This window comes from Magallana gigas, chromosome 3 (genome assembly GCF_963853765.1).
Source record: "Magallana gigas chromosome 3, xbMagGiga1.1, whole genome shotgun sequence".
In the NCBI taxonomy this organism is placed as follows: Eukaryota; Metazoa; Mollusca; class Bivalvia; order Ostreida; family Ostreidae; genus Magallana; species Magallana gigas.
The window spans coordinates 19,736,605-19,758,804 of NC_088855.1; the positions used below are offsets into that span (position 1 = coordinate 19,736,605).

The 22,200-nt window shown below is 33.2% G+C and overlaps 1 protein-coding gene across 4 annotated transcripts; it reads left to right on the top strand.

The window, feature by feature from the left end:
• Positions 1–325: 325 nt before the first annotated feature.
• On the top strand, positions 326–22,157 carry LOC105347211 (protein mono-ADP-ribosyltransferase PARP15). 4 transcript variants are annotated; one of them, XM_066078802.1, is made up of 11 exons: positions 326–458; positions 1,129–1,208; positions 2,797–3,024; positions 4,555–4,776; positions 5,399–5,444; positions 5,609–5,691; positions 5,855–6,091; positions 6,414–6,638; positions 6,845–6,988; positions 7,793–8,306; positions 8,477–8,791. In XM_066078802.1, the coding sequence occupies exons 1-11, from the start codon at positions 395–397 to the stop codon at positions 8,740–8,742; spliced, it is 2,109 nt and encodes a 702-aa protein (XP_065934874.1). In that variant the 5' UTR covers positions 326–394; the 3' UTR covers positions 8,743–8,791. The 4 variants fall into 4 exon arrangements, with proteins under 4 accessions (XP_065934874.1, XP_034336752.1, XP_065934875.1 ...); XM_034480861.2 differs by lacking the exons at positions 1,129–1,208; positions 2,797–3,024; positions 4,555–4,776; ... (5 more) ...; positions 7,793–8,306; positions 8,477–8,791 and adding exons at positions 16,919–16,998; positions 17,414–17,641; positions 17,822–18,043; ... (5 more) ...; positions 20,577–21,090; positions 21,281–22,157 and having other exon boundaries at positions 380–458; XM_066078803.1 differs by having other exon boundaries at positions 399–458; positions 2,817–3,024.
• Positions 22,158–22,200: the final 43 nt, after the last annotated feature.

Here is a 22,200-nt window from a genome sequence, read left to right on the forward strand (position 1 = left end):
TCTTTACATTGTGGAAATAGGAAAAAATAGAAAAAATGGAAGATAGGTCGCATTTGACCTTAAAACGAATATTTAGCTGATATTTTTCAAATTAGAACCTGGTTTTATGGAGAGAATAATTTTCAAAGACCATTATGAAAAGCATCAATATTGATTTATATGCGGTGCGTACTTGGAAATTGTTGTTTAGAAAATGCGGAACTTTTTCTATCACAGATTTTCCGTTTAACATAATCAAAATGGTATTAGTTGCATTAACATTTGAAACGGATCTAATTTATATTATCAATACACACACGTCTATATAGAGACTTTTTTTTATTTTTAGAAGTAATTTCCGGGGTAAAACTCAGCTTAGATTATAATTTCTTTCTTTCTTTTTTTCATTGTGAAAATGTCGGACAGCAAATTGACTGTATATTCTGTCTCATCAGAGTCTGATTTAAGCACAGATGAAGGTAAGATGTGTTAAAGGCTATTTCAATTCTAATTTAAAACTGATCATTATATTTTGACATTTACGTTTGCAAAATACAGATTGCAGACCTCTGAAATCGAAAATCTACAAATGTGGAAATAAGTAGCGCCTCCTTTAACTGTGGTCACAAGTCGGGCAATGTATATTTATCTCCTCACGATAAAGATTTTTAAAAATGTTTCACATATTGAGGGAAGTGGCCTTTACTGGGCACTGCAATGTTTAGCTGGTTTAACTTCCGTGATCGTGATCCAAAACTGAAACTCAACACAAAATCAATCAACATAAAAAACTTTTTTCAACAAATTTAAAACTGATTGCATCTACATTTCTCCCCTCGTATTATAATCATGAATAGACACCACTTGCTTTTATTAGAATACATGTATCTTGCACATCTTAATCGTCTAGATCTATTTTATGAAATGGGCACTTTGTTTTGAATAAGGGTTTTAAAACAAATCATTAAGAGTAACCATTTGCAGAGAGGTGGGTTCACATTTAAAGAAGTAATGGTGCACATATCTTGATAAAATATACATTGAATTAATGAATGACAATATTTTTAAGAACAACAGTAATAAATCTGGTATTATGAATGAAGTTGAGGCCAGCGTTACTGTTCACGGGCATGCATTCCTTTTTTGCAGATTCTGAGGAAAGTGATGTATCAAGGGATCACAAAAATGTCAACATATCAGTTAAAGAAGGCGCGTTAGAAAAGGAAGAGGTTGGTGCATTTAAAAGTCATTTCTTATTGTTTAATAGTTATTGATATTTTCTGACTTTACTTCCATCAAATATAGTTTAATATCTACACTATATAATTTGTTGTTATATTCAGTAGTATACTCTCACTATTTAACTCTATATAGACGATTAGTCAAAAATTTTAATATTAGCTTGTCTGAAAAATATTGACCGGTCAATATTTTTTTGATATTGACCGGCTCGGAATAATATCTATCTCATAATCGATATAAGGATTTGTGAATTACTGTGAGGTGGCAGGGCACAGTTTTTTTTTATATAATTCATTGTAGCCAAGGGATGCATGTCTTCGGAACTCTGTAACTAGAATTTCCTCAGTTCCCATTCAGCACAAATACCTTTAATTCACTCTTTATAAGGCCAATCACCAATATCTGAAGAAAATTACTAATCAAAACCCGTAAAATTCTCTACATACTGGTTTTTATGAGATTTTGACCCTATTTTGCTAATTTTTCATGATTTTTCAGCTTTTTAGACCTCCCCCAGCTAATTCCCTGCAGAGGGTTGACCTTCCGTACCGCGTGCATGTTGCACTATCACATGTCAGAATCTTACCGGTGTATAGTTTACAATGTCCCATCCACCTACTTTTCGGGTTATTTTACCTCCCGTCTGTAACTTGCAATTTCACTGTGTAAAGTCAGCACAACAGTCATAGCCGCAGGTTTCGCATTTTACTTCTGATTCTCATGTACCTAACATAAGGGGCCTACATATTGCATATCAATTTCAACAAGAGACACCCCTCTAACTAATGATAATCATTAAAAATCATTTCATGAATTTTAGCAACACTCATAAGCCTTCAAGTACAGCAACTCTCAATTTTACAAAAATATTGACGGGTACTTTATTCGAAACTGTCCCTTGTTACCTGAAGTAAAATCAGGTAGAACATCAGTATGTTAATTCTTACGGGCGGCGAAATATCACCATTGAGCGTTTGATGCCGAGGATATTTTAGAAATAAACTTTGCACAAAATTGAATTCGTGAATTCATTGTTGAGCTGAGAAATTACAGCGATCTGTTTTCAATTACTTTTTTGAATTTTGGTGTGTTTCTTCATATAACAAAACAAATGTTGACTGTGTTTTCGGGCAACATTGATTATATTAGCCCCCTTGGGACGATAAATATTAAGAAAATTTCTGTAATATTTCGTCCCTCAGGGGTTAATATAATCAATGATACCCTCAACCCCAGTCAATATTTGTATAATATGATATGATACTTTTTATAAAAAATTGTACTGCGATTTTCAAATGTTTCTTACACTGTACATTATCAAAATTATGTGCCCTAAACTAAGAAGCAATTTTAAGGTGTTTTGACCATGTTCCAAACAATTCCTTGCGCTTACACCTTGTGAGAAAAGAGTACTTTAACGATAAAGATAAATATTTATCACAGAATGTTCCATCATATAAAATTAACAAATTATCATTTAGATGTTTTGTGTAAATTTATTTCCCTACATGGTTTGAAAATTCAAACGCAAAGAATATAACTCAGTAACTTTGATTACGTTATTGTTAATTTAAGGTTGATGTCATTGTTAACAGTACATCAGAGAAGTTAGAGCTACGGCATGGAAGAGGTGCTCGAGCCTTATTGAAAGCCGCGGGGGCGGGGCTACAGACTGAGTGTAACCAAAAGTACCCCACGGGGATTCAAAAGGGAGATGTTGCAGTAACTGGACCGGGAAATCTTAAATGTAAAACCGTCTGCCACGGATGTCTTAAGAAATATGGATCAAATGATGCAGAAAAGGTTTGTTTTAGGCTTTTGTTAAGAAATCGATGCTCCTCATCCAAAAAAGTTAACTAAAGGGTGTTAAGAAAGGTTGTTCTGTTTGAAAATTGACAAAAATTAAATTGATAAAAGCAATATTTCTGTTTCAAATTCACATTGGTTATACTAGAGTATTTTCTCTCAACATATCAGCAGTTATCCTCCCCTGTGTGTACTCCCTGGTGGTTGCATAGAGTGATGTAAACATTTATGTCTATTACGTCATCAAACAAAATGACGAGTTCGGTGAAAAAGCAGACGTCTTGCACAAGTGTCGATACTGTCAATGAACGAGCCCAGGCTTTGGCTTATTAGTTGCAGGATTAAGTGTGATGTGGCTAAACAACTGTGTAAAAGTGAGCGATAGGTAACAAAGTGGAGACGCAGGCGAGAGCAAAATAAACAGCTCACCGACCAACCCAGATCGGGCCAACCGTCGAAAATAGTAGGCGTAGTAAAAAAAAGAAAGTCGAGAACATAGAATACAAAAGAGGAAAATCAACATGAAAATGCAGCAAGGAACTCAAGAACTCGGGCTTTAATGTGAGTCATGTGACTGTGTTTAATTATTTACGGAAAGTAAAAAAATGGAAGGCATTTAAATGATCAAGAAATCAGCTTCTGACAAAAACACAACGACAGAAAAGACTGAAATTTGCTCATGATCACAAGCACTTGACAGCTGAAGACTGGGAGAACTACATCTTCAGTGACAAATCTATAAAATATCTGTTTCATGTTCCGAACCGATAAGACGATGTTGTGTGGGGGCCCCAGCCGGATGAGGTACCCGACGTCAGCTACGTCAAGTCAAGCGCCAAGGTCATGATCTGGGGTGCAATGGGAGTGAACGGTTTGTCAAAGCTACACATTGTTACATCCAGCAAAACTATAAATGCAAAATATAATATGGATAAAATTCTTCAAAAAGAACTTAAACCTGCACTGAATCGACAAAACAACACTGGCAGAATTGATGAACGAAAGTTGGTTCAATATCCAGGACATGTTACGCTTGTTCAAGATGGTGCGACACCTCACACTGCCCTAGTAACACAGAATTGGTGTAAAGATAATTTACAAAACTTTATTTCCAAAGAAGAATGGCCGGGCAATTCCCCAGATCTAAATTGCAAAGAAAATCTATGGAGTATTCTGGACAGTGAGGCCTACAAGGATCCGCGACCGACATCCATGGACCAATTACGCCGCCGTCCCCAACGACCATGGAGGGAGATAATTAATTCATTCAATGCCAAACAGAATTTAAAATGTACTGAAAAACAAAGGTGGTCTATCTGGTTACTAAAAATTTTAAAAAATTAAACACGAGTTGTTTATTAATGAATCTAGGCTAAAGTAAATCATGGAACGAACTTTCTTAACACTATTTACTAGCTTAATAGCTTGCAAGGGAAGTTGTTTCTGGTATTGCTGAAACTTCAAATAAATCAACTGTGACAGCAGAAGATTTTTTATTGATAAATTAAATATCCATTACTATTACAGATACACATGGAGTTCATATCCAAATGTCTGAAAGAGCTAGACAGTCAAAAACTCTCTTCAATAGCTTTCCCTGGTCTTAGTACCGGTTTTCACAAGTTTCCAAAGAATGTTGCGTCTAAAAACGCATGTCGTGCAATTGCACAATACATTGACGCCAACCCCAACACCAGCCTAAAGGAAGTTCGTTTTGTTATACATCCCCAAGACAAAGAGACATTTAAGGTAATTACAGCTAAGCATTAAATCAGTAATAAGAGTCCATCCATATGTCTTCAGCTTATTGTACTTTCTTAAGGTGTAATAAGACACCTGGTAAAAGTCGCTCAAATTAACAGAAAAGTATTTGATACTGGAAGATGTTATAATGAACAAAGTGTCAAATAAGCGAAAAATTTCAGTTTGGAGGAAAAAAAATGAATATCTAAAAAAATCAATTCAGTAAGTAACAACAAAAGCCCCTCTGGGAATCGAATTTGGGATTTACGGATTACAAACCCGACATTTTATCAACATATCGATATCAGTAAGTTACATGTTGCCGTCGATAAAATCCTAATATTAAAATGTAATTTCGGTCAAAGATCAGCCGAAGATGTGTTACTCCACCTTAAGAACAACAAAAAACTTTAAATTTCAATTTACGTTTCTCGCATTTGATAATGCATACAAATTTCTAATTTTGCAAAAATTTATAACCTATACACGTGCTCAATTGCTCAATTGAAAATTGAAGTTCAAAACATTTATCTGTACAGACGGATACATGTATTTCTAAATGCCATAAAATAACTATAAAGGACGGAGAAAAAAAAATGATATTTCGGTTCACTTGCTTCTTTTATAGGCTTTCTGTGATGCTGTTAAAGCATGGGATTTAAGTCCTAATACGGGTAAATATTTTGCAACAATGTTTAAATATTAACATCTAAAAAACTTCTTTCTAAACCATGCTACTGATACTTTCATGATATAAATAACAGGAAAACACGGAGTTATAAATGTAAGATCGGGGAATCCCAATTTGAAATGTGTGAATTCAATGACCTTTTTTCAGAAATCGAAAGAAAAGTTCTTTGTAGATTTCTGATAAATCAGATAACCGTCCTAATCAAAGTCGACAAGATTGAAGAGGAAGAGGTTGGTTTCATAACGTGACAATTTGTATATCATAGTTATTTTTAAGCATTGGCATTCCTATTTTTATGATAATAAAAATATGAAAAAATCATCTTCCTTGATTTGTCTTTACCTTCAATACAAAAAATATATTTTAAAAAGATAATTTCGTCTCACTTTAAAGGTCGATATGATCGTCAATAGTGTAGATAAGACCTTAGATCTGAGCAAAGGATCTCTATCCAAAACAGTAGCAACGGCTGCTGGTTCAGAAGTTGCAGAAGAATGTCAACGAGATCATCCGTCAGGTGTCAATGAGGGAAATGTTGTCGTCACCTCCGCCGGAAATTTGAAGTGCAAAAAAATTTGTCACGCATGCATACCTGCCTTCAATCAGAATAATATAAGTGTTTCCAAAACGGTATGTACAATATTTTCAGGATATTCAAGTATAAATAGTTTATAATAATGAAAATTCAAGTTGAGTATCATTATTTCTAGGAAAATTAGAATTAACAAGTCTAAGTTAAGCTTTAAAAAATCAGATAATTAATTGTCCACTCTTAAGCTGAGTATATTTTTAATTGGTTGATGGCTTTCGAGATCAACTTGTTTTTAAAATATAGATTTTTGTCGATATCGAATATTTTTTAAGTTTCTCATGATTTACATGTATAAATTTCCTCTTACTTTGAAATACCGTTATTTTTGCATCTTTCAAGATCGTATTCATTCTTTGGTAGGATATACAAAATATTGTAATCAAATGCCTGGCAAAGGCCGATGAAAACCAATGTAACTGCGTAGCCTTTCCTGCTTTTGGGACGCTCTTCAAAAACTATCCGGCCCAAATCACTGCTGAGGGAATGCTGAAAGGAATCGACCAGTACTCAAAATCCCACACACAGACGTCTGTAAAAAGTGTTTTTATTGTAATCTATGGTAAACAACATGTGGAAATATCAAAGGTATGTGTTCTGTCATTTCTTAACGAAATTTGATGTCATCACGTGTAAGCTTCGGTAAGCCACATATTGAATACATGTGTTCTGCTTTCCAAAATCAAAGTTGCTGTTGTGATGACAAAAGCTTCAAGAGCTCATTGCACGAATAGCCGCGTTCAACGGTTTCCAACGTTGAAATCAATTGTTTTAAAAATTAGAAATGGTTGTAGGCGTACGTTGATGAGGCTGCCCCATACCGAGGGGCATGTTCGGGACTCGAGAGGGGGACCCAGGAATTCTGTCGCCAGCAGTACCACAGAGAGTTCCACCCTCCTGAATACTGGACCGAGTTTACGTCCGATAAATCTGTGAAGGTATTGAACATGTTTGTGAGGTATGAATGGTATCCGCGGTTTTGTGGTATCGATAATATTCGTGGGAATCAAATTTCGAGGATTAGAGTAAAGGGTTCAAATACGTAGATTTTTTGGAAATGGTACGTCCTACCTTTAAAAAATTTCTACGTTTTTTCTCCTTTTATTTGGATGAACATTTTATCCACTAAAATTTGTTTTTTTTTAAATAATGATAAATTCAAAGAATTAGAATATTTTTTACATTTATACATTTTTTACATTTATCATTAATAGCTATATATATATATATATATATATATATATATATATATATATATATATATATATATATATATATATATATATATATATATACGATATTTAATGCTATACATTTCTGCGATGTTGGAAACAAAGCACAAAGCTTGTCAGTATGATGAGCTGTATTACTTTAAAAGAATACTTTGTGACATCACGTGACAATAAACAATTTAAACTGGGGCATTTACTATCCGCATCGGACAGTAACAAAAATTATTGGAAACTATCTTTAATACTCTGAAATGGGTTTAAATTAAACTGTATGATTTGCTAAGAGTTTATAAACTTCATATGAAGTTTGATGAAAAAAAAAACCAGTATCTTAATCAATATCGCATCAATATTTATGATTTCAATATTAGTTTTGAAAGAAATTTTTATCTCTTCATGTTCTAACCATTTCAAAAATTTTAACTATCTGATTTTCTTAAATGTTTAAAATAAATAGTTTGTGATACAATGTATGCACATTTATGCATCAATAGATATATTGACTTGCAGCTATGGAAGACGGAGTGCGGCAAAAGTATTCATAAATTGGTGGATGTGGATTCCTCCACACACAACGCTGTAGAGAAACTTGTCCAATCCACATGGCAGTCACTAAAAGTTGGTCATGGACGTGATGCTAAAGGGTTGTCAAAATTAAAGTACTCTAGTATTAAAGTTTTGAAAATACAGAGACTGGAAAATATTGACGTTTACGAAAACTACTCCCATTTTCGAGCACGACTTTTCCACAAAGCTGGTGACATAGGAGTATTCGAACAATTGGCTTTTCTTTCGCAAAGTACCGGAGACATAGCAACAACGAAGAGTCTGAAAAAGGACTCTATCCTTAAAAAAGAATTGTTTCATGAAATAAACGAACACTTTCTGTTCCATGGAACCAAACCGGACACATACAAAAAGATTCTATCTCAGGGGCTAGATTTCCGCATGGCTGGTGGAAAAGGAATGTTCGGACAAGGAGTTTACCTAGCAGAAAGTTCCACGAAAGCTGACCAGTACACAGGTAAGGCAACATAGAAAGAAAAAAGTATGAATACTTTGATATTCTTTTATAGAGTAATCCAAGTTAAATTCACAGCAGATGAAACTGGGAAAGGATTGTAAATGCATTGCGACAATAATTTAATAATTATTGCAGCAGCTATAAATAACTTTCATTTATTCTAATCCTAGACGACAAATCAGCAAGAAATAAAGCCGAAAAGAAAATGTTCTTGGTCAGGTCATGTCTGGGAAAAATTCATCTCGCAAAAACAGCCTACAAACTAAAGAGGCCGCCGTGCTTTCAGACTGGGTGTAAATCGGGCTCCTGTGAACATTCGGAGCGTCAGCGCTGTGACAGCGTGGTCGGTGATGGAAGCTGGATCTTCCGAGAGTTTGTCACGTATAACCAACATCAGAATTACCCAGAATACCTCATCACTTACAAAAGAGTGTAATTTTAATACAATTACACACGTGTACAATTTTTGTGGATTGTCAATATTTTAAAAGGTTTGTTGGAATGATATTTAGTGGACCAATTGTATGTATGTATAATTAATACAAACTATAATTCGTTCGTGATGATTTTAGTGCTTTTATTGAATATAATACTTTAAGGTATATATGCCGTTTTAAATGAAAATTTTAAACGAAAGAAATGTTTTCATTTTTCAATTAAGCTTCAAAAGTTATAAACTTACTGCAAATTATACAGTTTAAACCAAACGCATTTAAAAGTATTTACTATAGATTCGAGTTTATTTATTTTTTGACCGGGTCGGTCAATAAGCGCCTAACTTTGAAACATTCTTAAGCACGTGATTTGACAATCTAATTTTAGAACGTACACAAGAGGTCGACGGGGAAACGTGGTCGGTCCGTTGGCAGTTGAATAATGCGAAAGAAACATTTTGACAAAAAACGATGTAAATGAGAATATACATGTATATTGAAGACCATTTTGAGTGTTGGACACGAGTTAGAAACTTCGTGTTTAACTATGGGCTATCCGGTTACTTGCTATAGACAGGTGGGTCACACAGCGGTGTGTTTTCTTTGTTTAATAAGATATTTATTCATAAAGGAAAAGAAGTTTATGTATATGATACGATATTCATTGTCTGAATATGAAAGAACTTGTGTAGCTATCACTCGAATACTTTAAATCTATATATTGTATATGTTTTTAGTCGAGGGGCCGAAGACGGGATAATTTTTACGCTCTGTTATGATAATACGTGTTGTCAATGTATGAAAATAATGGTCAATTGCAAAAGAGCTCTTATCGATTGTCTTTGACACCGATACGCAAACATCCTCATAAAATGCAGGTGACAATATCTGATTTTTTCTGCACACAAACCTGTTCATATAAATTCAAACAAATGTAAACAAACCTGGCACACTACCTCGCTCTGTATGGTGCCTTTCTAAATTACTATTCCCGCGCACATGCGCAAATCCACCTCAAATGTTAATCATTTATGATTATGCATAGGTAAATCGTCGTTATTAATTTTCAAATTATGGCTTGAACCTTGTTATTATTCATTAAAAAATTGCAAAATTTTCAATAAACTTCTTTTTCATTTATTTAGTCATGCTGACAAAATTTGGGTCTGGTTTCCAAATTTGCAAAATTGCCGTTAAAACGGCATATATACCTTTAAACAATAACATAACCGTACATGTGTAGTTTGAATGCTGTATTATAAAGTTTGCAATGTATGCAGTTTATTTTCCCCTTGTGTTTATATTTGAACTTCCTTGAATGCAACATGGGCTACAAAATTATTAAATGTACAAGTACGTATGTCTATTATACTCTCTTATAATTAAATCTTAAGATAATATAATTCAACAATCACGGGGATATTGCATTAAAATCCACTACAGTGAATATTTATTTGTTTAGCCTATATATAATTGCGGAAAGCTCGTTTGCATATTAACGTCCTACGAGTATTGTCTCCTCTATGTATATCGGGTTAATGGCATTCAAATGGTATTTTAACCATATGTGAAGAAACACTTAGATTTATTCTTTTATATAATGTGTCATTAATTCGGCATCATTGAATTGCAATTTGCAAACAATGTTTAGTTGGAGACAATCGTAATTGGACTACAATGATGGTTTTCCCGAATGTTTTATTCTTCTTCATTTTATTCTATTCTCATGCAGACGACAAATCAGCGAGAAGTAAAAACGAAAAGAGGTTGTTCTTGGTTAGGTCATGTCTAGGAAAAATTCATGCATCTCGCCAAAACAGCCAACAAACTACAGAGACCGCCGTGCTTTCAGACTGGGTGTGAATCGGGCTCCTGTGAACATTCGGAGCGTCAGCGCTGTGACAGCGTGGTCGGTGACGGAAGCTGGATCTTCCGAGAGTTTGTCACGTCTAACCAACATCAGAATTACCCAGAATACCTTATCACATACGAAAGAGTGTGATATCATGTAAACACAGTTACACATATATACAATTTTGGTGGTTTGTCAGTTTTTTAAAAAGGTTTGTTAATTTATGGGAAAAAGGGTTCCCACAAATGCGAAAATTGAGCCACCGCTAATTATAATGATTCCAACGTACATGTAACATGATTGTGGAGTATGAATGGTGTATTATAAAGCTTGCAATGTTTATTTTACTTATCAATTGTAAAGTTTTTTTGACATTTTTTTTTTCAAACTCACTTGAGCTGAAAGCTCAAGTAGGCTATTCTGATCACATTTTGTCCGTCGTCCGTCTGTCCGTCCGTCTGTTTGTAAACTCTTACATTTTGAACTTCTTCTCTAAAACCGCTTGGCCAATTTCAACCAAATTTATCACAAAGTATCCTTATGGAAAGGCGAATATAATTTGCAGAAATGATAGACCAATATTTATTCAAAGCGGAGAAAACCTCCAAGCTGTAGAAAAAAGGGGTTGTTTTTTTTTAATCTTCTTCTTAAGAACTACTGAGTCAAATTCAACGTAATTTAGCATAAATAATCCTTATGGAAAGGGAAATATAAATTGCAAAAATTATGGGCTAATTCTGTTTCAAATTTGATTAATTTACGAAAATAATAATAAGACAGAGAGAATGGGGGTCAATCAGTTTAACTTCGGGCTCGATATTTCCTATATCGGAAACCAATTTAGAGAACCAGTCTACAATATGTATGTTAGAAGCAGCCATCTTGAACGGAGATGAATCTGCTTGTTGTGCAACAGTTTAAGTGCGAAGGGAATACATGTATTTGAAACATCCAAAATATATTTGTGCCGTTTATCGTAAGTGAATTGAGGTTTAATATTTCAATGCGTTGACATTTTCACTTGTGACGGTGGTTTTAGCTTGTTTTGATTGTAACATGTTTAGTTTCTTTTTATTTTAACTTGAGAGGAACTATCGTCTTTATTTTAAAATTTTTACATGTAGTCCTGAAATCAGTCAGCTGATTGTTTACATGTACCTGCGCAAAATCTGATGCACTAACAACATTTTATAAAATACTATTCATTATGTTGGTACATGTAATTCGGTACGTAGTGGTTAATTAATGCAAAATGTCTTATTAAGATGCTCAGCAATTTCAATCTAAACGGAGATTATTCTCGCTGCTAGGAATATTTAAGTATATATATATTTAAGTATATATATATATATATATATATATATATATATATATATATATATATATATATATATATATATATATGATGAAAAACAAATTGTGTTTTCTCTTGTTTTAAGGTGGAATAACACACCTGGAAAAAGTCACCCAAATTAACAGTAAATTATTTGATTATAAAAGATATAATGATAAATAAACTGTAGATATATCAAATAAATGAAAAATTTCCCTTTTTTGATAAAAAATGAATAACTAAAAAAAATCCATTTAGTAAGTAAAATCAAAAGCCCCTGCAGGATTCGAACTCGAAATGTACGGATCACAAGCCCAACGTGGTATCCACTCAGCTATTGAGTAAGCTACATGTTTTCGTTGATAAAATCCTTTAAATAAAACGAAATGTCGTTTCGATCAGAGGTCAGCCATTTTGTAATGATGTGTTATTCCACCTTAATTGCATTACAAATTCTATTTACTAACCTGAGAGTCAAGCGAGTTATAAGCAAGATACAGAGCTTTGCGCACAATGCTACTGTATGTTTGCACACAAAGCTGAGGTCATGCTTTAGTTCGTTTATATTTTAAATGCAGCTATGCTGAATAGGAAATACCAAGTTTAGAAATCTTAAATTGAATGTTATAAGCTCATGTGAACGAAAACATGACTCAAACCAAGCTATGTATCTGCTTATAATTCTAAGATTGACGCTGAAATTTTGGTTGATCAAGAGAAATGTCTTGCTAAAAGGATAATATGCTTTAACTACTTTCCGGTGTCCCTTCTTAAACGATGAATTGCATAAAATCTACTCAAATTTTTGATAGTTTTTCGAACATAAGTATATAAAAACGACGACTTTTAAACAGTTTCCATAGTCTTGACACATTATTATTATGAGGATAAAAGCATTATCGTTGTCCTTAAAAAATTGTTGCAACGTAAAATCATCTTTGTAGACATTTGTTGTTTTTTAGTAAAGATGAAAATAGTGGGTGGACCAAGGTACAATAGAGCGACATGCCCGCCAATACATTGATTTGAATTATAGCTCTTTAACATATGTGACAACATTTTTCAGCTAAGTTTATTCATCAGTCAAGTTAAAAAGTATATGAAATGTCATACGAAATGAATTCATGCCTGATAAACGACAATCATTTATAATGGAGAAGGTCAATTGAATCTTTCAATGTTTTTAATTTGAGGAATTGAGCGCATTCATTTTGGTGCATTGAGGTACATTTTCTTCTTTCACATATAGGATTTTTAAAAATAAAATACAATAACTAGTAAGTAGTGGAGGGAGAAAATATACCTTTATGCTCTCATGTATTTTAATCGTTTTATAAAGTGATGGGTGGGGTGGGGGCAAAAATAAAGGGAACTGGAAGTTAACCGTGAAAACCAACTGAGAACTATTACTATTGCATATGATCTTATTTCCGGTAAAAATGTTATTCCATAAAGGTAAACATTTCAAAGATTAAGTATATGCAAAAATAAGTGTAAAATTCAGATATTCATTTTTGATTAATCTATCGAGGGGCCATATGGCACAATAATCTTTGAACGCCCATATAAAGCCAGTGTTGCTCAGGTGAGCGATGTGGCCCATTGGGCCTCTTGTTTTAGTTTGTATTTTAGCTTACATGAATCAACATGTAAAAACTGCAAAAATATACCTGTACTAGTTTATATTTATCATGCTCTCTTTTAATCAAATCTGAAGATAATATATGTAAGTGATTAAGGTGGCTCTCCAACCTTGAAATATTTTGTCAATTCATGCAGAAAATTACTTGATTATGATAGATATCATAATGGATAAAAAGTATTTCAGTCCAATAGCCAAAATGTGCAATTTTGGATGAAAAATTACATTTTCGAAAAGTTAATTCAGTAAACATAAACAAAAGCTCCAGGTGGATTCGAACTCATGATCTGCGGCTCAGAAGTACAGTACTTTAACCACTGAACTACGACGTTATACAACTCAATCGAACGATATAATTATGGTGACGTAATATCTTAAAAAGTATAAGTTTAGGTGTAGTGAGGTACCTTAATATAAAATATATTTATTTGTTTGTATGTAATAGTTGAAAGCATATTTGTTTATATGTACGTCTTATGCGCATTGTCACTTCCTCGTAAAATAGTATTTCTAGAATAATCTACAGTGTTGCCTAAATAGTATTTCAATCACGTATGGAGAACAATTTAGTTTCCATTCAACCTACTTTACATCTGAACAAAAATATTTTATTACATTTGTTAAATGATGGCACATTTCATATTTTAAGATTTACTATTTATTCTGTGAACAGTGGTTACATTAGCTAGCACTGAAATTAGAGAATAGCGGAAGACTTTGAAATCTGTGAGTTTCTAGAGAGCTATGAAATGTATAGACCGAGTTCAAATATAACAATTAAGCCAAAGACATTTTTACCATTCTTGAACCTTGTGATTACATTTTCTAACATAGCCATAATCAAAACAAAGAAGTGCATATATACACATTTAAATCGTTCAGACTTGTTTCTAATCCTTTTGTATAATTGTGTTTATACAATAAAATATGTTCAAATTTAATGATTTTAAATACTATGATTAATATTTTCGTAATTTTTTTCTCCAATGATATAGACGCTTGCGCTTATTGAAATGGAAGCGACTCTGAAATCATACAGATTACTTAACCAAATTTGCTCGGTAAGTTCTGATCTAAGAACTCAAACAGGATGGGACAGGAGGGAAAATTCTATAGTAGCACTTTCCTCTAATTATTTAACACAGTAAAAGAAATATCAAACATCTACTTATCAGAGAAACAATTTAAGAGATATATGTTTATTAAATACTGTCTCATTCTCTGTCATAAAATAAATTGCAATTGAAATGTCAAGCAAAGAATTACAGGGTTACAGTTATGTTGATTAAATTAGTTGCCTGTGAATGGGTCTTTACCAACGACTCATGGACTTTAAATCTGTTTATCAAATCAATTTTAAACAATGCCTTAACATGTTATCAAGCTGATCAATTAATTAACCAAAACTATATTTTATACATATAAGATCAATCAGGATTTCCCTGCCCATTACTTAACATGTGTGTTGTCATTTTCTGGTCCCGTTTTCCCCCTGCTTGCATTATAAGGGAAAATACAGTATGTATAAAGTAGTTCAACCTCTCGGATCTGACAATATGTATGTAGATGATCAAAAGATGAATTTTCATTATGTGTTATCATAATAGCTTCTTCATATGAAGATGAATTGACAATCGGACCAACATTTGATATCAATCGCAAAAATATCACACTGGGGGAAAACAAATTTGGTCAAAGAAAATTATCTATGAAAAGCATTAATATTGATTTATACGGAGTGCATCTTTTTCAGATAGTTGCATTAGAAAAGGCGAGAACTTTTTTTTAAATCATAGTAAATCATGTAAATCACTTCCACTTTACATATTAAGCAAAAAAGGGCAATAGCTGCAGGACTATTTTTAACAGATCCAATCGATATTCTAAATATACACACGTCTAAAACGAGACTTTTTTTTCTATTTTTAGAAAAATACCCGGGGTAAAACCCACCTTAGATTCTATTTTCGCTTTCTTTTTTTCATGGTAACAATGTCGGACAGTTCATCGACTGTGTATTCTGTCTCGTCAGATTCTGATTTAAGCACAGATGAAGGTAAGATGTGTTAAAAGCTTATTTTAATTTTAATTAAAAATTTTATATGATATTTACACATTTACTTTCATTTTTTTTTTTTATTATTGTTGTTGTGGAACATTGCGACATACAAACTGTACACTTCCGAGATAAAAAAAAAAATCTACAAATACTTGAAATATGTATATAAGTTGAGCATTGCATTTTCATCTTCTCACAATTCATATTTTATATATTTTTATAAATTGAGGGTAGTGGTATTCATTGGGTATTGCTAAATTTAGCTGATTTAACTTCCGGGAAGTCGTAATCCAAAATGAAACTCAACACAAAACTAATCAATAGAAGAACTTATTACAAATTGAAAACTGGTCGCATTTAAATATCTCTCATTGTATTATAATCATAAATAGATGCCACTTGTCTTTTCTTTTTAAAGCAATCTTGCCATACAGTATTAGATAAATTAAACTTAAAATTACCGATTTTCATGAGAAAAGAAACATCTTGCACACCTTATAGTCTAGATCTACACTCTAAAATGGTCACTTTGTTTGAATTGAATTGTTTCCCTATTTTTATAATGATGTCATTGTAAGGATATTGAAGGGGCATGGTCACGATTTTGGTCAAATTCTATTTTTCTGTTTTTATTATTTACAATGCTTTAGGAATGCATTTCTAATGATCCAATGAAATTGGAGAATCAGTCGTTAAGTTATAAGAAAGATACAGGGCTCACAATTCTCAGTCATGTAAACAAGGCTAATGCATGTCCTGTTTTTGTTTACATAGGTTCAATATACCTGTGGAAAAAATAAACTTTTTCAAGCTTTGTCTATCTTCTTATTCATTTTAAACATAAATAAACAGTTTCTAACTTTCAACGTATTCATTCTAGGTCTAAAACTGGAATTTTCACTTCAACATTCAAAATAAAATAAAAGCTTTGTTTACCTAGAAAAGAATTGTAAGTTCTGTCACGAGCTTATAACTCATCGAATGACGCTTAAATTTTGCTTGCCTATTATAAAATGCCGTACTGAAGCATAGTTAATATTAAAATCGGAAAAATAACTTTCGACTTAAATCGTGATCATGCCCCTTTAAAACATATCTTTAAAACATAACAATTTGCTGAAAGGTGGGTACAAATTAATAAAAATTAATTGGCATGCCTTGGTAAAGATACATTGAATAAATGTATGACAGTTGGGTTTCAATTAATATTTTCAAGAACAACATTAATAAATCTGGTATTATGTATTAAGTTGAGGCTAGCGTTACTGTTCGCGGGCATTCCTTTTTTGCAGATACCGAAGAAAATGGCGTATCAAGGGATTATAAAAGTGTCAACATATCAGTTAAAGAAGGCGCTTTAGAAAAGGAAGAGGTTAATAGTCATTACTTTTTATAGTATTTGATATTTTCTTACTTTACTCCCATCCAATATAGTTTGATATTTAAACTCTATTTAATTTTGGTATGCAATGTGATACTTTTCAAAGAATTTTTTCTACAATTTTCAAATGTGTCATTGAAATTATCATGATTAATTAAGTATCCTAAACAAAAATGCAAAAGTTGTTTGATCATGTTCCAAGTTGCTTGCACTTATACTTGTGAATTAAGAATGTTCAAGCGATAAGGATAAGTGTTTATCAAAGAGGTATCTAATATGTAATACATGTAATTACAAATAATCATATAGATGCATTGTATAACTTTAGTACACAACATGGTTAAAAAAATTAAAAAGAAATTAGTATTTACCAATAATTTTGATTACGTATCATCATTAATCTAAGGTTGACGTCATTGTGAACAGTACATCAGATAAGTTAAAGCTACGGCATGGAAGGGGGTCGCGAGCGTTGTTGGAAGCCGCGGGGAACGGGCTACAGACTGAGTGTGACCAAAAGTACCCCACAGGAATTACTAAGGGTGATGTTGCAGTAACTGGACCGGGAAATCTTAGATGTAAATCCGCCTGCCACGGGTGTCTTAAGAAATATGGATCAAATGACGCAGAAAAGGTTTGTTTTCGTCTTTTGTCAACAATCAATGCTCCTCCCCGACAAAAAATAATAAGTAAACTGCTAGCTGAATAGCTCTGAAGGGAAGTTGATTCTGGTATTGCTGAAACATCAAGTAAATTAAATGTGACAGCAGAAGTGTATTGGTTGATATGTATTAAATATCGATTACAATTACAGATTCACATGGAATTCATATCCAAATGTCTGAAAGAGCTAGACAGTCAAAAGCTCTCTTCAATAGCTTTCCCTGGTCTAACAACCGGGTTTCACAAGTTTCCAAAGAATGTTGCGTCTATAAACGCATGTCGTGCGATTGCCCAATACATAGACGACAACCCCAACACCAGTCTGAAAGAAGTACGTTTTGTTATACATCCCGAGGACAAAGAGACATTCAAGGTAAAAACAGGCATTATAATTAGTAATAAGAGTCCATACATATGCATTCAGCTTGTTGTACTTTCTAGATAACAAACAACAAACTTTAAATTTCATTTTTTACAAGTTTCTCGCAATTGATTTTGCATACAATTCTAATTTTTAATTGGCAAAAATAATATATACATGTACACGTTCTCAAACAATTGAATTTTTAAACATATCTCTTTTCAGGCGGATATTTTTCTATGCCATTAAATAATCTTAAAGAACGGAGAAATATCCACTTTTAAAAAATGTTATTAACACCAGTCAATTCCCTACACATAAAAATAATTTTCTTTTCTCTCGTATCTTTTATAGGCTTTTTGTGATGCTGTTCAAACTTGGGATTTAAGTCCTAATACGGGTAAATATTTTGTTACCATGATTGAATAACGTTTTCACATCATCTCTGTGTACAAATAATACTGTTTCTTAACCTGCTAATAATACATTTATTTCATTATTCAAATATCAGGAAAACACAGAGAAATAAATGAAACATCACAGATAAATCCTAATTTAAAATGTGTAAAGTCGATGACGTTTTTTTTCAGAAATCGAAAGAAAAGTTCTTTGTAGATTTCTGATAAATCAAATAACCGTCCTAATCAAAGTCGACAAGATTGAAGAGGAAGAGGTTGGTTTCAAAACTTGAAAATTTGTATATAATTTTTTTTTAAAGCATTGGCATTCAAAGTTTTGTGATAATAATAAAAATATGAAAAATCATCTTGCTTGAGTTGACTTTAATTTCCTTCAGCACAAAAAACAAAATTTTAAAAAGATATTTTCTTTTCACTTTAAAGATCGATATGATTGTCAATAGTGTGAATAAGAGCTTAGATTTGGGCAAAGGATCTCTATCCAAAGCAATAGCAACGGCTGCTGGTTCAGAAGTTGCAGAAGAATGTCGACGAGATCATCCGTCAGGTGTCTCTGAGGGAAATGTTGTCGTTACTTCCGCCGGAAATTTGAAGTGCAAGAAAATTTGTCACGCATGTATACCTCCCTACAATCAGAATGACAAAAGTGTTTCCAAAACGGTGATTACAATATTTTCATGATATTAAAGTATGAATAGCATAATTATGATAATGAAAATTAAAGTTGAGAATCATTATTTCTAGGAAAATTAAAATTAACAAGTCTAAGTTAAGCTTAATAAAAATCTAATAATTCATTGCCTACTCTTAAGCTAATTAAGTTGTTTATTAAATTTAGTTTGGTTGATTGCTTTCGATATCAACTTTTTTTTAAAATAAAGTTTTTTTTTGTCAATATGGAATATATGTTCAGTTTCTCTTTCTTTTTGTATAATTTTCTGTTGACTTTAAAATCACAATTGTTACCAGTCCAAAACAGGTTTGTTTATCAATATGTATTATAAATGTAGAATACTTTCGCAAACTTTAAAGATCCTCTCCATTCTTTGGTAGGATATACAAAATATTGTAATCAAATGTATGGAAAAGGCTGATGAAAACCAATGCAACTGCGTAGCCTTTCCTGCTTTTGGAACCCTCTACAAAAACTATCCGGCGCAAATCACGGCCGGTGGGATGCTAAAAGGAGTCGACCAGTTCTCAAAATCCCACACCCAGTCGTCTGTAAAAAGAGTTATCATTGTAATATATGGCGACCAACATACAGGAATATCAAAGGTAGGCTAAATAAATACACTGTCAGATATATTGCTTTTTCTTAATGAAGGTCGGTGTTTTAACAAGTTAGCTTCAATAAGCAAATGCCAGAATAGTTGCAGGTTTTCGACAAGCATTGCGACCAAAGTATTTAATGTTCTACTATTTGATACGTTTGTAGGCGTTTGTTGACGAGTCTGCCACATACCGAGGGGCGTGTTCTGGACCCGAGAGAGGGACCCAGGAATTCTGCCGCCAACAGTACCACAGAGAGCTCCACCCTCCTGAATACTGGACCGAGTTTACCTCAGACAAATCTGTCAAGGTATTGCGTTTTCTGTGGTATGAATGATATCCGCGGTGATCAAATAAATGTATAACAGATTCATTTGACCTATGAGAAATGGCCCTGTCTGTTAGAAAATATATTTCGTGTTCTTTTCCTTTGAATCTGATGAACATGATTTTCTGGAGAGACTGAACAACGATATTTACAAAAGATTTTTAACCAAATTGATGATTCAGAATTCAAAGAATAAGAATCTTTTTACATTTTAGTCACATCATTTCTTAAACACCCCCCCCCCCCCACACACACACACATACGCGCAAATCCCCAATGTTTAACGCTATTTCTGCAGTGTTGGAAACAATCCCACGAGCTTATCAGTATGATGAACTGCTTTAAAAGAATACTTTGTGATAAATGCGATATCACGTGACGATGAATACTTTAAATTGGGTGTTTACTGTCTGCATCTGACAGTAAAACATTATTGGAAGTTATCTTTAGTGTATTTGAAGTAAATAGTTTTGTGTTTAATACAATATATACACGTTTATGAATCAATAGATATATTGACTTACAGCTTTGGAAGACGGAGTGCGACAAGGGTTATCATAAATTGGTGGATGTGGATTCATCCACACACAAAGCTGTGGATAAACTTGTCCAATCAACATGGCAGTCCCAAAAAGTTGGTCATGGCCGTGATGCTCAAGGGTTGTCAGAATTAAAGTACACTAGTATTAAAGTTTTGAAAGTACAGAGACTGGAAAATATTGACGTTTACGAAAACTACTCCCATTTTCGAGCACGACTTTTCCACAAAGCTGGTGACATAGGAGTATTCGATCAATTGGCTTCGATCCCGCAAAGCACCGGAGACATAGCAACAACGAAGAGTCTGAAAGAAGACTCTGTCCTTACAAGTGAATTGTACCATGAAATAAACGAGCATTTCCTCTTCCATGGAACCAAACCGGACACATACAAAAAGATTCTGTCTCAGGGGCTAGATTTCCGCATGGCCGGTGAAAAAGGAATGTTCGGACAAGGGGTTTACCTAGCAGAAAGTTCCACGAAAGCTGACCAGTACACAGGTAAGGCAACACAGAAAGAAATATATGTAGTATGAATACTTTGATATTCTTTTATAGAGTAATCCACAATAAAATACACTTTCGTCGTTTTTTGCTGCACAGCAGTTGAAACTTGGAGAATATCGTAAATGGATTGCGACAATAGTTTAATTGTAACAGCTAATGTGTTTTCATTTTTTTTTATTCCTAGACGACAAATTAGCAAGAAGTAAAGCTGAAAAGAGGATGTTCTTGGTCAGGTCATGTCTGGGAAAAATTCATCTCGCCAAAACAGCCAACAAACTCCAGAGGCCGCCGTGCTTTCAGACTGGGTGTGAATCGGACGCCTGTGAACATTCTGAGCGCCAGCGCTGTGACAGCGTGGTCGGTGACGGAAGCTGGATCTTCCGAGAGTTTGTCACGTATAACCACCATCAGAATTACCCAGAATACCTCATCACTTACAAAAGAGTGTAACGTCATTGCACATTTATTACAGTTTTGGTGGATTGTTAAAGGTTTGTCGGTGTTTAGTTTCGTGGATTACATGTACATGTACTTGCATTATTGACTGTGTGGATTTTTTTGTTCCGTTCAACTCTGATGTTAATTTAGGGGTAAAAGGATCCCATAAAATCCACGTAAATTAAGTCACCGCGAATCTTATGACTCCAGAGTTTCATTATAAATGGTGTGGTATGAGAAGTATCTCATTTAAGTTTGCAATGTATTGTATACCAGTTGCTTCATAAAATTGGATTTTTTCTTTTTGGGTGTATTTATTATAAACTTCCATGAATGCAATATAAGATGCAAAATATTAAAAGTTTACATTTATTATACTTTTAAAAATCTATATGTTCAAAAAGCCAACTATGAAGGCATTGCCATCTTCGCTAGCCAAAGGTCACCTCCGCTCCTCTACATTGTATGAAAATTTATTTGCAGTGAATATTGCTACAATACATTAATTTCATGTAATGGTTGTAAGCACTTTTTTTTTAAATGTATGTGTACTTCCTACAAGAATTGTCTTCTTTTATGCTTGTTGTCAAATGTCTTCACAAATATCTATAATAAATTATTATTTACATTTGTAAAAGATGTGTGTATTTTATACTTTGGAGTTTT

What these genes read in the sequence shown, in the direction of transcription:
- LOC105347211 (XM_011456181.4), top strand. Translation starts at nt 15,551, where the DNA reads ATGGTAACAATGTCGGACAGTTCATCGACTGTGTATTCTGTCTCGTCA. An exon ending in GATCAAATGACGCAGAAAAG is followed by an intron (nt 17,642 to 17,821) that starts GTTTGTTTTCGT and finishes TTACAATTACAG; the next exon opens with ATTCACATGGAATTCATATC. An exon ending in ACAAAAGTGTTTCCAAAACG is followed by an intron (nt 19,111 to 19,503) that starts GTGATTACAATA and finishes ATTCTTTGGTAG; the next exon opens with GATATACAAAATATTGTAAT.